General features: G+C 41.5%; 1 protein-coding gene across 4 annotated transcripts in view; it reads left to right on the forward strand.

The window, feature by feature from the left end:
• MAGI2 (membrane associated guanylate kinase, WW and PDZ domain containing 2) overlaps window positions 1-14,674 on the forward strand; it is a 598,953-nt gene that overhangs the window by 351,872 nt on the left and 232,407 nt on the right. For all 4 annotated transcript variants that reach the window (XM_088676955.1, XM_088676957.1, XM_088676954.1 and 1 more), the window contains 2 exons: window positions 3,818-4,033; window positions 9,634-9,844. In XM_088676955.1, the coding sequence (XP_088533081.1) occupies window positions 3,818-4,033; window positions 9,634-9,844 (427 nt within the window). The remainder of the gene's footprint in view (window positions 1-3,817; window positions 4,034-9,633; window positions 9,845-14,674) is intronic.

A 14,674-nucleotide genomic window follows, 5' to 3' on the forward strand; every position in this document is an offset into this window, starting at 1 on the left:
CATGACTACTACGACTACTATTAATACCCTGCCCATCTGGCTGGGTCTCCCCAGCCACTCTGGGCGGCTTCCAACAAAAGATTAAAAATACATTAAAACACCTGTCATTAAAAACTTCCTTAAACACACAAAAAGCATACATTTTCTACAAAAGAGACATGGAATCTTAATGGCTTGTGTCCAGAGTGCGCACTCCTCTACAAGGACCTGCATGCATAACCCCAATTGACTTCAGTTTAATTTAACAGAAATACAGCTACACAGGATTTCCAGCTTAAACTGCAAAGGACTTTGAATTCTGAGCAAATCTCCTGCACTTCGAGGAAACCTCTCTTTTTTTGCACAATCTGTAAAACATTTGACTGAAAGCTTTACAAGAGAAAATAGTCAATACGTTGTTCACTGAGACAAGACTTTCACCAATACTGCTTCTCCAACTTCAGAGAAACAGTCACAGAAAACTGAAATATGACTCCAGTTTTTGCATGGGAAGTCACTTTGAGAGGTTTGGGCTGTAATTCATGGTGCATTTGTTCTGAGGAATCAAATGAGATCATTTCAGCAAGCACTATGCATATTTTAAGATAACAAATGTTTGGAAATTATGTACATAGCATGTCCTGTAAATGGCTTCTGAGTGAGTACCTAGAACTGAGGAACAGTTTATAATCAATGATAAAATGCTGAGACTGGCCCATAGACCCACAGAGGTTTCCAACTCTTTAAAATCTTTAAAATCAAAATGCAATCAATCAAAATTTTGAACTAAGGGAAATGAAAGGTAAAGGTGGAAGGAAGCCAGATGAACCTAGCAACAGGAACTTGTCAGTTATTGGCTGTTACCTATTCTGATCATTTTGTTGTGAGGGAAACATCCATACCAATCCAGTTCTTAACAAAATGCTTTATATTTTTGTCATGCACAAGGAAAAATCTCAGCGCCTCAATCAGAGTCCTCTTCATCAGCCAAATTGACCAAAAGGATGCCACTAGCTGTGCATTAGCAACTCACTCCCCCCTTCATCCGAAGCAGCCCGTCTCCCAGCAGTCATGAGAGCGAAGGGTCTGATGGAGGGAGTCAGGAAACGGAGAGGGAGTGCCAGGGCTCTGGCAACATCCAAGAGCCCCTGCTCCATAGGCAGGAGGAGAGAGAGGCGGAAAGAGAGGACAGGAATCGGACAGACAGAAGACCCCCCCCCCCGACACCGGAATTGAGGAGGAGGAAAGGGAGGCGCTTCTCAGTTCCGAGGCTTTTATGTTGGTCCAGAACGCAGAGGGGGGCAGTGCAGGAATCTGACTCGAGCGGGTAGACATGGAATCAGCAGTTTGTTACACTGTAAATAATGTGCACCAATAAAAACGTCTGAAAGACAAGCATGTGGAAGGTCGTTACTCAAGAGTAGTCACTACAACCCTGAAACTGGCTAAACATCCTCATAGCAGTTGTGCCAGTAAAGGCAGTGTGAAGTTGTTGTGATTAGAGTGTCAACCGGCTATGGCTGTGGGTAGACTTGAGTTCAAATCTCTGCTGAGCCATAGAGTTCCCTGTGTAAGACTGGGTCAGCCAGTATCTCTTACCTTGCAGCGATCCGTACACCCATTGATGTCGCAGTTAACTCATTTGATGGAGTAAATCAATAATTGGCTTTGATAGGCTTGCTTCGCTCAGAACATTTGTGATGAGGATTGGACTGTGAATTTATTCTGCCTCAAAATCCCCGATGTTTTTGCATTTCACATGACACTACCTGTCTGAAACATTTCAAACTGTCTCTCCAACAAAATACAATTTCAATTAAAAATAGCAGAACAGCTCCATGTTTACAAATGTGCCATCACTGGCTCTTCAGGGAGCATAGGCAAGAGGAAGGAACAGATGTGTTTTAAAAACTTAAATATGGTGCTGGTTAAAGATGAAGCAGTAATCCACCAGTTTCAATTTCTAGCACAGATACTGACTTGCTGTTGCAGCCAGTTATCCAAAAACCTTAATTTTCCCAGATTCCAACCAATTTACCCCTTGTTGTGGGTAAAGGACACTTGACATATTAATACCTGGCCCAGAGAGATCTGTCTAGCTCCCCTTAGTTAGTTTCCCCCACCCTTTAAAGACCTTTCTGTTTAATTTGGGCCTTGTCCACATTTGAGCATTATTTAGTTATCGATTCAAGTTCCCTCTATTTGAATTAGACCAGAGTGGTTCACAGCCACACTTACTTGAATTTGTATATGAGGTGCATCTTTGATCTTTGCCATAACACCAGTGGACATTCCATTTCTGTATTTCCTCGCCTTGTAACTCATTGATTCTGCGGTGTAAATGCCGATAGGGCATGCGTGCAGATAGCTGTATGAGTGCCATGGTTTAAACACAGCAGCAGCAGCGGCATTCCGCACAGAAGCACACAGGCAATTGAAATTCTCAGCTGACAATATTTGATATGGTTTGTTGTGCAGTTCTCTGTACAGTTTTGTGCAAATATATCAGGAGGAGCAAAGCTAGAAATGAAATGAAAGCAACTTTAAATTATCAGAGCACACTTCCAGGTCAACATTGTTGTGTAGTGTCTGATGTAAAAATGAATAAGTAGAAGTGGTTTGCTTGTGCATTTTTCAGATTTTGAGAAAATATGAGAGATGAAAAACAATTATATAAGGCTATATTCCATTCAGTAGCATGCTGCAAATAGTTGCAAGCACAGCTAGAAATGAAAATAAAGTACTGAGTAAGGAGTGGGCATGGAAAGGCTTGTCGCAGAAAGTGGCAATGGATCCATCCACCCTAAAACACTAAACTGAGTGGAGTGTTTGGAGCCCAATTTTTCCCTATTTATCAGATTATACCCAAATTTACAGGGAGGGAGCCCCAAGATTTGTGTTGTTTGAGGACTCAGCTGAATTCGTAAAGAAAAAGCCTTTTATTTGCATTGTATATGTGATATAACACTACGACGCCAGATGGCCCTGTGTGAGTCCTATCTTTCCCTTCCACATTTCCCTGTATGAGTTTACAATTGCTTCTCTGATGTGTCTAGATCCAGCCTGGGAGTAACATGACGTGGACTAGTCAAATAAAATAGGAATGCAAACAGCTACAAACACATAGTAAAACTCTAGTGTGGACTAGCTGATTATTTTACTGGTTATTGATTATGTTGTTGGTTGTGGTTCATTTCACCTCTGTTTTATTTCTAAGTGTGTGATGTAGTTCTTTTTAAAAGTTATTTCATTGGTTTTTATTTCTTCACCTATTGTTAGCTGTCTTGCGCACTTTTATAAGACGAAAGCCAGTTCATCACTCTCAGTGGAATGTACATTTTGATACACATTTGAATACATACTCCTCTCTATAACTAGAGGATAGGGACTAGTTGACATGCATGTGCCAGACCTCTGTTATCATGCACAGCAGTTTGTGCAGCTGCTTTTTCAGTTCAGATATCCAAAACACTCTACAGAGAGCCAGTGTGGTGTAGTGGTTAAGAGCGGTAGACTCGTAATCTGGGGAACCGGGTTCGCGTCTCCGCTCCTCCACATGCAGCTGCTGGGTGACCTTGGGCTAGTCACACTTCTCTGAAGTCTCTCAGCCCCACTCGCCCCACAGAGTGTTTGTTGTGGGGGAGGAAGTGAAAGGAGAATGTTAGCTCTTCTTCTTCTTCTTCTTCTTCTTCTTCTTCTTCTTCTTCTTCTTCTTCTTCTTCTTCTTCTTCTTCATGGAAACGTAAGTCTGAGGGGAGACAAAGCTGGAAACTATGGCGAAATAAATGGGTAATTTTCACACAGCTCCATTTGTGGTCTCTTTCTTTTCTTGCCCTAGACAACTACTACGGTACTCCAAAGCCTCCAGCAGAGCCAACCCCATTGTTGTTAAATGTAACAGACCAGTTACTCCCCGGTGCAACACCCAGTGCTGAAGGCAAACGCAAAAGAAATAAGTCAGTGAGCAACATGGAGAAGACTGGAATAGAGCCCCCAGAGGAAGAGGAGGAAGAAAGAGCTGTCGTCAATGGAAATGGCATGGCAATAACACCAGGTCAGTGCTTTTCCTCTTGTTATGTCTCATGTGGATTTCAGCTCCTTGCCATTGTAGCTAAAGGCAAAAGAGCAGTGACGTTACAGCAAGCAACATTGTGAAATTTATGATTGCTAAACCCAGTGCTGTTCAGAGGGCCAGGCCAGACATTTTTTTAAAAAATGGGTGACTTAGAACAGGCAACAACAGTGGGGGCCCATTGGCAATGCTGGATATAGGTCACTATGGGTGGTTCCCCACTCCACAAAGCACTGAGTTGAGGGGGCACATGATCATAGAATCATAGAATCGTAGAGTTGGAAGAGACCACAAGGGTCATGCAGTCTAACCCCCTGCCGAGCAGGAAACACCATCAAAGCATTCTTGACATATGCCTGTCAAGCCTCTGCTTAAAGACCTCCAAAGAAGGAGACTCCACCACACTTCTTGGTAGCAAATTCCACTGCCGAACAGCTCTTACTGTCAGGAAGTTATTTCTAATGTTTAGGTGGAATCTTCTTTCTTGTAGTTTGAATGCATTGCTCCATGTCCGCTTCTCTGGAGCAGCAGAAAACAACCTTTCTCCCTCCTCTATATGACATTCTTTAATATATTTGAACATGGCTATCATATCACCCCTTAACCTTTTCTTCTCCAGGCTAAACATACCCAGCTCCCTAAGCCGTTCCTCATAAGGCATCGTTTCCAGGCCTTTGACCATTTTTGTTGCCCTCTTTTGGACACGTTCCAGCTTGTCAGTATCCTTCTTGAACTGTGGTGCCCAGAACTGGACATAGTACTCCAGGTGCGGTCTGACCAGAGCAGAATACAGTGGTAGATGATGATGATGATGATGATGATGATACAACCTAGATTTATACAGGTACCTACTCAAAGTTAGAGGGCACCAAAATTTGTCCTTGCTTAAGGTGCCATATTATCAAAGTCTGCCCCTGCTGGCTGGCAGGTGCTGAAACTTGGATATGACCCCAGAATCCATTATTTCATTGACTCAAAGTCAGGACTTGCAATTACAGACACTGCTGCTTTGACCTGCTTCTGTAGCTATGTCTTGAACTGTGACCAGAGATCATGTTGTTTAAAGTGCAGGTGTGGTCTGCCTGCCTGCTTTCTTCTCTGATAGTTTCTAGCCATCGAGAATCTTTTCTGGCCCATACTTGCATTGCGCTCGGAACAATTCAAGTCATTTCTGTATCTCTATAGATTGGTTTACCTCATACTTGAGGGAGGTCTAAAAAGTTATCAAGTTGGGTCTCTCAATCTGCCTTTTAATGTACAAAATTGTTTTTAATTTAAGAAATTAATTGAACAGTTCAAAAGTGTGCATCAAATAAAAGATTCTGAAAACTCTTGAGTTTTCATGTGTAGGAAATAGGTGTTTCATTTGTCTTACGTAGAAACAGAATATACCGGTATGTGATTTAGAACCTAATAATCCTATTGAAAAAAAGAAGTTTCAAGAAAAAGAGTGAAATGTTATTTCCTGAAGCATAGATTGAAGGATAAATCATTGCATTAAAAGCTTTTGAATATACACACATATAAAACAATAAATCTAGCACCTAATCTTTAAGAACTGTAAAAATGATATACACATAGCTTTTAATACAGGACTTCCTTTTATCCATTTGAGGAAAATAGCGCATTGAATATGAATGAGTCCCCCACCTCCATAAAGTATCATTCATTTATTTATTTCCTTTTTTTAAAAAAAAAATTGTTCGTTTTAAAATAAAACATAATACAATAAAAACAAAAACAAATACCTCACAACACATACAGTACACATAAACTAAAAAATAACAAAGAGAAAAACATAACAAAATACAAACAAAGAAATCAATATTTTTTAACCCTCATTTTACTTAACATTGTCTTGTGGACTTCCTCAATTCTCACCCTTCTGATTTTCATATTTTTAAAAACAACTTTATTTTTTCCTTAACAGTTTTCATGCACCAAAATTTTTCCCATTATCTTATAAACAAACCATTATTTTATTTTGTACTATTTATTTTTGTAAAACTTTCCTCTCTTAATTATTTTTCACTTTTTGTCCACCTCCTCCTATCCCCCCCCCATCCCCCGGCCTCCTCATGCCACGAGAAGGTCCCGGGGCAGATGGACAGTCGTGAGGTGGTCCTTATTATAGTTAAGCTTCTCCCTACCTCCCCCATCTCCTCCCCCCAAAGCCTCCCCCTGCCACCAAGAGGCTCCAGGATAGAGAAGAGGAACAGAGGCGGTAAGCCGCTCAACTGTCTGATTCCACTTACATTTACTTTTTTACTATCCTAAACATTTTCTTCAATTCACACCTATATATCATAATTTTACCCTCCCTAGCCTAAAATCTTCTTCATTCCTTTAATTTCTCAAGTATCATCTACATCTTCATTTGTTCCTGCCTCATCCTCCCCCCGGAGGCACATGGCAATTTGTTTGCCAGGGGACTGCCTTCATTTACATTGTGAGGTTTGACTCGCTCCTTGAGTCATTGGAAACCATTATTTGCTTATTCTTAACTATGGTGTTTTTCACATTCAAGCACATATATTTATTGCTTTTAAATTTATACTGTTATGCAATGACTATTACATTGCTTACCCTAAGTTTTGACATTTACTTTGCCGGCACTCACTCTTTGATAGTGTGCGTTGTTCTCTCAGGTGGTTTTCAGGTGGTCATCCCTTAAGGGAGACAAGGGAGGCCAGGTGGTTCATTTCCAAGGTTGTAATTCCAGTGTCATGTCATTGTTTAAAATGCTTTAAATGCTCAAACGGATCTTCAAAAAGAATGCAAAGTGGGAGCAGAGAGACCATTTCCATACCTCTTTTTTTACACAGCTAGAAAGATCTCTCTCCTAATTGCGAGAGGAATTCAACTTTGGTTTCTTTTGCCCTTCTGTGCAATATTTTGCATGCCAGCTGAGCCCCTCTGTTCCCTGCAGTTCTTAGCTGCAGTCATACTTTCTGTTGCCTACTGTGGGAAAAATGTCAGGTTCGTGGGGTTGCTGTCATCTATTAGCTCGCAATTTGACTGATGAGATGAAAAACAAAATGGAAGTCACTTCCCCATCTCACAACTCAAAAGTAAGCAAGAAGGAGAAAGCAGCAAGGGTTTTCTGGAAGACTTGCAAAAGCACATTTATGTAATTTTATCTACACCTACAACGCTCATTTCTGTAGAAATGAAGAGGAAGGTGGTTTTCCTAAACAGCTAATATTTGCATTAAGATGTACAGAGCAATTCTGATGCATTTTCACCTCGTTTTAAGTCTGTGCCTCTTTCCACTGCTTTGTCCAAGTGACTAAGCCTGCAGTGATTAAGCGCACTTATATGGAAGCCAGAGCAAAACTCGCGCATTACAAATAAAAGGAGGCTGCTTCATAAAATGGTATTTCTCTATCAAGTCTCCTCCCACTACTTTGTAACATATATAGGCACACCTCGTTTTATTCCTCTTTGCTCCCTTGCGCTTCACAGATATTGCTCCTTACAAGGATTTGGGTGCAGCAGCAGCAGGCAGCCTGGCAGCGTCCAGGGAAAAGAAGCCCCTTGTTGCCACCACTCCTCTTCTGGCCATGACAGTAGAGTTGGCTAAGGCTGGAGTCGGGTTTTACCCCTCCCGTTCCTGCAGCCAGGATGTATAAGAAGTGCTTTGATAATTTATATGAAGCGCTATATAAATGCATAGTAGGAGGAGGTGGTGGTGGTGGTGGTGTTACAGATGGATGGATGATTTTATAAAACATTGGACAACTAAATTGTGAACCAGCAGTGTGACAAGCATGAGGACTAGCACTTCCCTGTTGGGGTGGATGTTAGTACAGTATAGGAAGTCATCAGCTACTGACTTTCTCTCATGGGGGGGGGAACTATCATGGGAAGACCAGATTTGCACTATTTTTATACTCCAGGCTTCAAGTATTTTAATTTTTGAATGTAGGTCACCTAAAGATGTAAGAACGTTGCCTTTGGTTACAGGAAGGAAGCTGGATTAATTTAGAATCTCATTTTCTATCATGGGAAACTTGACCTGTGTTTAATATATTGACTTAAGTTATCCGGTTGTTGGATTTTAGGTAGGTAGGTAGGTAGGTAGATACAGACTATAGATCTAGGTCTAGGTCGAGATATATGTGTATACTTAAAAGGTTTGATTAAATGAACTCAGGCAATAGAATGAAGTTTTTGTGAAGCCAAAAAACCCAACTCCTCCCCCATTTCTGTTAATTAAACTATGGATTGTCTACATCAGATCAGCATAACATAATTTTATTACTGTCAAAGACCAGCTCGAAAAGCACAACTGGGACAGCTTTCACAAGAATAAAAATACATTTAAAACATTGTACAACGGCTTAAAGACAGAAATCTGAGATAAATGCATATACACATAAAGTCCTAAAATTTGGGCTACCATACAAATTGGCCCTGCCACCATGGAGGCCGACTTCAACTGTTTTCCTAGTGAACTAATTTGTTTCAGGGGGTGGTCTGTGCCTGCAAATCTGCACGCAGAATCTGGCGACCATCCAGGTCGTCTTGTGGCTTTTGCCTAAGTGGAGAGAATTGAGTTTAGACTCATCCGACAAGCCTCTCCAGCTGAGGGTCAATGGTATCTCTGCGTATCTCATCATAAATGGGACATCTAAAAAAATAAATGCTCGGGGCTTCCCATTTCCCCTAGTGGGCAGGCTCAAAGTCTCTGAGCATACGGGACTTTTCCAAATGATCCTTCCAAAACCGGCTGCCAAGGCTGAGCTTCTGGCTAGAGTAAAGGCCCTTCTTGTGTTCCTTGATGTGAGAAAATAGAGGTATGCTGCAACATATCTCTCATTTTCTACAACTGTATAATCGGGACCTCAAGCAGCAATGGATCTGATACATGAGAATTTGATGTTGATGTTTAATTCTAGTGACCGTTTTGTAATTGTTTTGTAATCATTACTGTGATCCTGGTTTTTATACTGTTGTTTTGATTCATGAATTGGTTGAACTGTAGATTGAGTTGTGGATTTTTGAGTGTTGAATCTCATTGGAAAAATCTGTGGTATATCAGTTTTTGAAATAAAATAAATATGCACCTAGGCATTTTTTTGTCTTTAGACTTTTAAGTTCCATATTCCAAATGTGAATTCTACCCTTCCCATGGATAGCTGACAGGATCCTTCCCACAATGAAGTGGCTCAGCAGAATCACAACTTCCAATTCACTGTGTTCTTAATCCTCATGCACCAAAATTTGGTGGGACTTAACTAGGGTTGGTCCACAGTCTATGAGGCAGCTGTCTAATCGTATCACACATGTTCCATTGCACAGACCCAGGCCGTGGTTAATTTCTTGAGGTTTGGACAAGTGTTATTTCCACCTAGTGGGACTGTGGCCAACAGGGAGCACACGTGAAATTAGAATCTCTCCAATGTCACTGCAAATGTACAGCCCACTGCTCCTGTTTTATGTTTCTTCCTGCTTCAGCCTAGTTTTAATATTTACACAGGGAAACCTTCCAGTGGTTTTTATTATTATTATTACTGTATTTCTACAATTGATACTTCAATAGCACAGGAATCTTGACACGCATGTCTTCTCTTGTGCAGAATCAAGTGAACATGAAGAGAAGAGTACAGTTGCCTCAGGTGAAACTTCCTCACAGCCTTATCCTGCACCAGTATATAGCCAACCTGAAGAGGTAAAAGAGGATATGGATGTAACAAAGCAACCGAAACCAGAAGAAAATGATGAATTGGGCCCATTGCCTGACAATTGGGAAATGGCTTACACAGAGAAGGGAGAAGTCTACTTCATTGAGTAAGTACTTCACATTTGAAATGTACCATGTTTAACGCAAGCTACAGATTTAGTAGCAAAGTTCTATACATGGCAACTTGGATGTAAGGCCCATTGAATTCAGTAGGTCTTACTCCTAGGTAAGTGAGGGTAGGATCAATGCCAACAGATTCTGAACCAATATGATAGGGACATGCATGAAATTAAAATATTTCCTGTGACCACACAGCTGATAAATTGCTAGTTCTTGGAACAAAACCATATTGAGATGAAATGTGTGGTTTATACATTTACATTTTACCAGATCTCATTTTTATTGGTATAGGGTTGCCATATGTCTGGAATTTCCTCGACACAGTGGGTATCCGTCCCTCTTAAGCAGCGTCTGGGTGGAAAATGCTGCCATGTCCAGGAAAATCCAGACGTATGGCAGCCCATGTCGGAAGGGTAGATTTTGGTGAATTTCATTAACAATAGCCGGAAAACTCATTTTTATTTTTATTTTAGCTGTTGCAGACAACTTTGGCAAAAAAAAAAAAAAGCACAACAACTTTTGTGTCCAGATTTTTACTCTTTGAAATATGACAACTCTATATTGGTGCAAGTACCAACTGTAAAGTAAGCCTGCCCAGTCACTCCCAATATATATCTATTTTAAATACATGGTATATTTTTGATTGCCATTAAGTTATGGAATGTGGACCCAGCGGCGGAGCAAGCTGATCGGGCACTACGGTGGCATGCATGCCCTGCGCTTGGGAGTGGGGCCAGCCGCCCACAGGGGCACCACAGAGTCTCGAAGGAGTCTGCCTGCCTCCTCCCACTTAGCCACCCTACAGTTGGGGGGGGCAACAGGCACTCAAGCCACCATGTCACTCCCAGGAGAGTTGTGTGGCTCAGGCGCGCTGCAGCCCCCGCGGTGAGTGCTGCCCACCCGGGGGACACCCGGGGCGGAACGCACCTCCCACACCACCTTGCTATGCCCCTGTGTGGCCCTATACAATATGTGCTGCTTTCTTAATAGTTTGGAATTGTCCAGAGTTCACAGGGTTAAGAAGAATCTCATGCTGTTCAGGTCCTATTAACTAGCCTCTTAGTTTATGAGTTAAGAAAAAGACTTGAAGAGAATCATAATAAGCCCATCATATATTATGATATCAGATATTATATCATGTAAATAATAGTAGATTGAAACACCATGCTTGTGCTCTCACCAATACCAGCCTGTTTTAATGTTTATTTTTTTGAGTGAATTTGCTGCTACTCTCCTTCCCACCGTCACAATCTTTTCCCACCTGCTGTTCTCCCCACTGTCCCCTGCTGCACTTTTGGACCTAGCAGCTGGGCAATGGCAAAGGGTACTTGCCCCAGTACCCAGCACCAGCAACTGAAGTTGCAGCTATCTGCTGCTACTTTAATTTGCCTTGCATTCCCAAAATGATAAAAGAGTAGCTGCAAAATGAGCCTGATATTTTCCCCCTTTACAAAACACCTTCAGCAGTTCCATGTTGTTATCGGCCTTCTTGCCATTCATGTTGGGATGGAGCTTCTATTTATACACCTGGCCACAATCCAGTGCTCATCCGTATGTATATTAGTCTTATTGAAATAAATGCATTATAACTTCAATAATCTTCATGTGGGTTTCCCAGGAACACACAGGAAGTGTCTGTTCAAAAATGGGATTTGATCTTTTTAATACCTGCCAACCTACCAAACTAAATTATGGTTTCTTGTAACATAAAGAAGTTATGTTCATACAGTTGTGTGCATTCCCTTCCCCCTCTTCTCTTTATGTACCAGGGGAAGAGATCACAATATTACCTTTACATTAACTACAGCTCCCTCAGCCTGTAATGTCTAAACTTGAAGAACTATGGTTAATATAACAAGGGGAACTGTAGGGAAGAGTTTGTGAATAAATGATGGCTCAACAGCTGAATTTTATTCGGTATCAATATTGGGTGAATAACAGAAACCTATGGCAGTGTTGCCTCTACTCGGTGTTTTATAGCCATACTGTCCACATAAAAAACCATAAAATATACCCACAGTGGACACTAACTAAAGCTTTGATTCTTATGAGGTGGTGATTTTCTGTCACTCAAAAGAGAGGTTATTTTTAGCCTCTTTCACCTAGAGTTCCAGTCTCCTTTTTTCCCTTTTATTCTCTCAACTCTGTTCTGTTTTTGCTATTGCTTGAAGTATCCATCACTTCTAAATGATTTCTTCTCTCATGCATATTGAGTGTTTGTAATTGTTTACATTTGCAGACCCACTCATTAGCCATCTAAGCAAGCATTTGTTTTGAATTGGTTTTCGTAATTGTAATAGTCTAATCTCATGGTGCATTGTAAATTATGTATGTAATAAAGCTTTTGCTTCCCTTTGCACCAAACTGAAGTCATTATTTGAACACAACATTTGGAAGGAATGTTTGTCATGATTAGCAGCTTGCAATTTTCAACCCTCCTTGGTAGTGAAGGCTGTACAGCAGAGGTCTTGAATGCTACCCATATTTCATAAGCAAAGTGAATTGCCCAGGGCTTTTCAGCCAGTTCATTACCATTAGATTAGTGGGTTCATAATTAACTGGTCATTACCCTATTATAGCTGTATCACAGTTACAACTAACCCTGTTGGTCAAGAATCACTGTCCCTCAGGACTTGCCGGTAAGACGATTTCTTGTTGTGACACTTGATGGCATCTTTTCAGCCTCAGTGGCTCCCTATGTGTTCAAAAAGCTATGGCTATAAAGGTAGTTATTTCTGACTAGAAGACAGTTCAGTGGGATCATGGTGAGCAGGCAAGGAAGTCTCTGAGCTGTAGTGTGTCAGGCAGATCGTGCTAAGAAACCCCCTGACTTCCTGGTTGTAAGCGTCTTACAGAATATTCGGAACCGAACGTAAAATGGTTTGCTTCATACCGTGTTTCCCTTAAAATAAGACACTGTCAGTGGCTTATTTTCAGGAGATGTCTTATTTTTTATTACGCGTCCAGCCTTGCCTCTTCCTTGGGGCCCTCCAGAACTGAGCCTATCACTATGTCTTATTTTCGGGGTATGGCTTATATTGCGCAAATGCTTAGAAATCCTGCTATGGCTTATTTTATGGGTATGTCTTATTTTAGGAGAAACAGGGTATATAGTCTCCTCACAATTACCGGTAGGAAGCTGGATTGGGGTTTGTATTCCGCAGGAAAATTCAAATGCTTCAAACAAGGTACAAGGAGCATGTGCCCCCCCCCCCGTGCCAGATGTTGTTCAACTCCCACCATCCCTGAGCACTGGTCATGTTTGCCGGCATCCCTGCTTTAGACCTTCTAGCATGTCTGAGGCTTGGTTTTCTGTATCCTGAAGGCACTTGTTCCTGCTCCACCTGGTCAGGCACCGACTATCATTATTTTTAAAAGTTGTGAGTATCAAAGTTGGGTCATCTAACCAGTCCAAAACATACACTGAGTCCCTGCCATAAACTTGTTTTATTAATTCAGTCCCTCCAACCCAAACAATGGGGCTGGGAAATGCTGCTTTATTAAAGTGTATATACTTACAGCCTAAGCAGGGACTTCAGAGATAATACTTTCCATTACTAGTGAGATAATGGAGGCAAACTCCTCTGTGGCCCCTCCTACTCTTTTTTGTACTCTTCTTATTTGACCAGGAGTCAGATTGCTCAACCATCTAACCTTTGGCATGGCATAATTCTCTGTGAAGCGTCTGTTCTTCCTTCCAGCCCTTGCACCCTTTTTCTCTTTGTGGGGTAGACCCTGTGGGGTTTGGTCTGTGAAGCCCTCTGCAAACAGGCTCTGGCGCATTTATACCTTCTTGCTTCCGTCATCAGCCTTTCCATGTATACAGCAATAATTAATTGGAAAGTAAATTATGTAATTTTGCTACTAAGCAGCAGCTGTGGGACAGTGAGTTTTCATTGCTTTTTGGGAAATCTGTTTAGCGAGGTTTGCAAATGCACACTGTATATTAAAGGAAGGACCTAAGGAAGGAAGGACCTGCAGTCCTTTAGAGCCAATAATGGATGAACCAGGGCTGACTGCTGGCTTTTCTCTCTTCCTGCCACACCATGTCTCTCACTCTTCCCTCCATCCTTCGGCCATCCCCTCTTAAGAAAAATAAGAACCACACTTTCATTGTATGTGGTGGCAGATCCATGTGGCCCTTTCAGCTTTCTCTACCTCTGCTCTGGCAAACCACCTCTACCCTAAAGCAGCTGAAAAAGCGAGGCACTCGCAATTGGCTGGGAAGCCACAGTCAGAAATCCTTGCCTTGTACAGAGTGGCCATGTGATGTGCTGGTGTGTGGCCATAGAGCAGGCATCCCCAAACTGCGGCCCTCCAGATGTTTTAGCCTACAACTCCCATGATCCCTAGCTAGCAGTGGTCGGGGAAGATGGGAATTATAGTCCAAAACATCTGGAGGGCCGAAGTTTGGGGGTGCCTGCCATAGAGGTTCAGAGGGTGTGCAGTATATGAGTCCCCATGGATTCTAAGGGGCCCACCAAATCCAAAAATATTAAATTATTTGCAATCGTTTTGTTAAATGCATCATTTATGATAGTTTTTAGTTGAAGATGTATATTTTCTTTGAAAAAGGTGTTAAATTTATTAATTTATGCATTCTGAATTCATGTACTTCAAATGTAATTCAGTTTCCTCCTATCATAATAATGTTTCATCTCTGATTGGAAAGTATGTTATCAGAAAGTATGTTATTGGTTGCGGGTGTATAATCAATCTGAATTGGAAGGGCCCCCTCATAATTAATTTTACAGAGGGGCTGTCATGGAAGTAGGAATTATAGAATCATAGAGTAGAAACTTTGGTTCATTTATCGT

Source organism: Zootoca vivipara, chromosome 9 (assembly GCF_965207765.1).
Source record: "Zootoca vivipara chromosome 9, rZooViv2.hap1.1, whole genome shotgun sequence".
Lineage (NCBI taxonomy): Eukaryota > Metazoa > Chordata > Lepidosauria > Squamata > Lacertidae > Zootoca > Zootoca vivipara.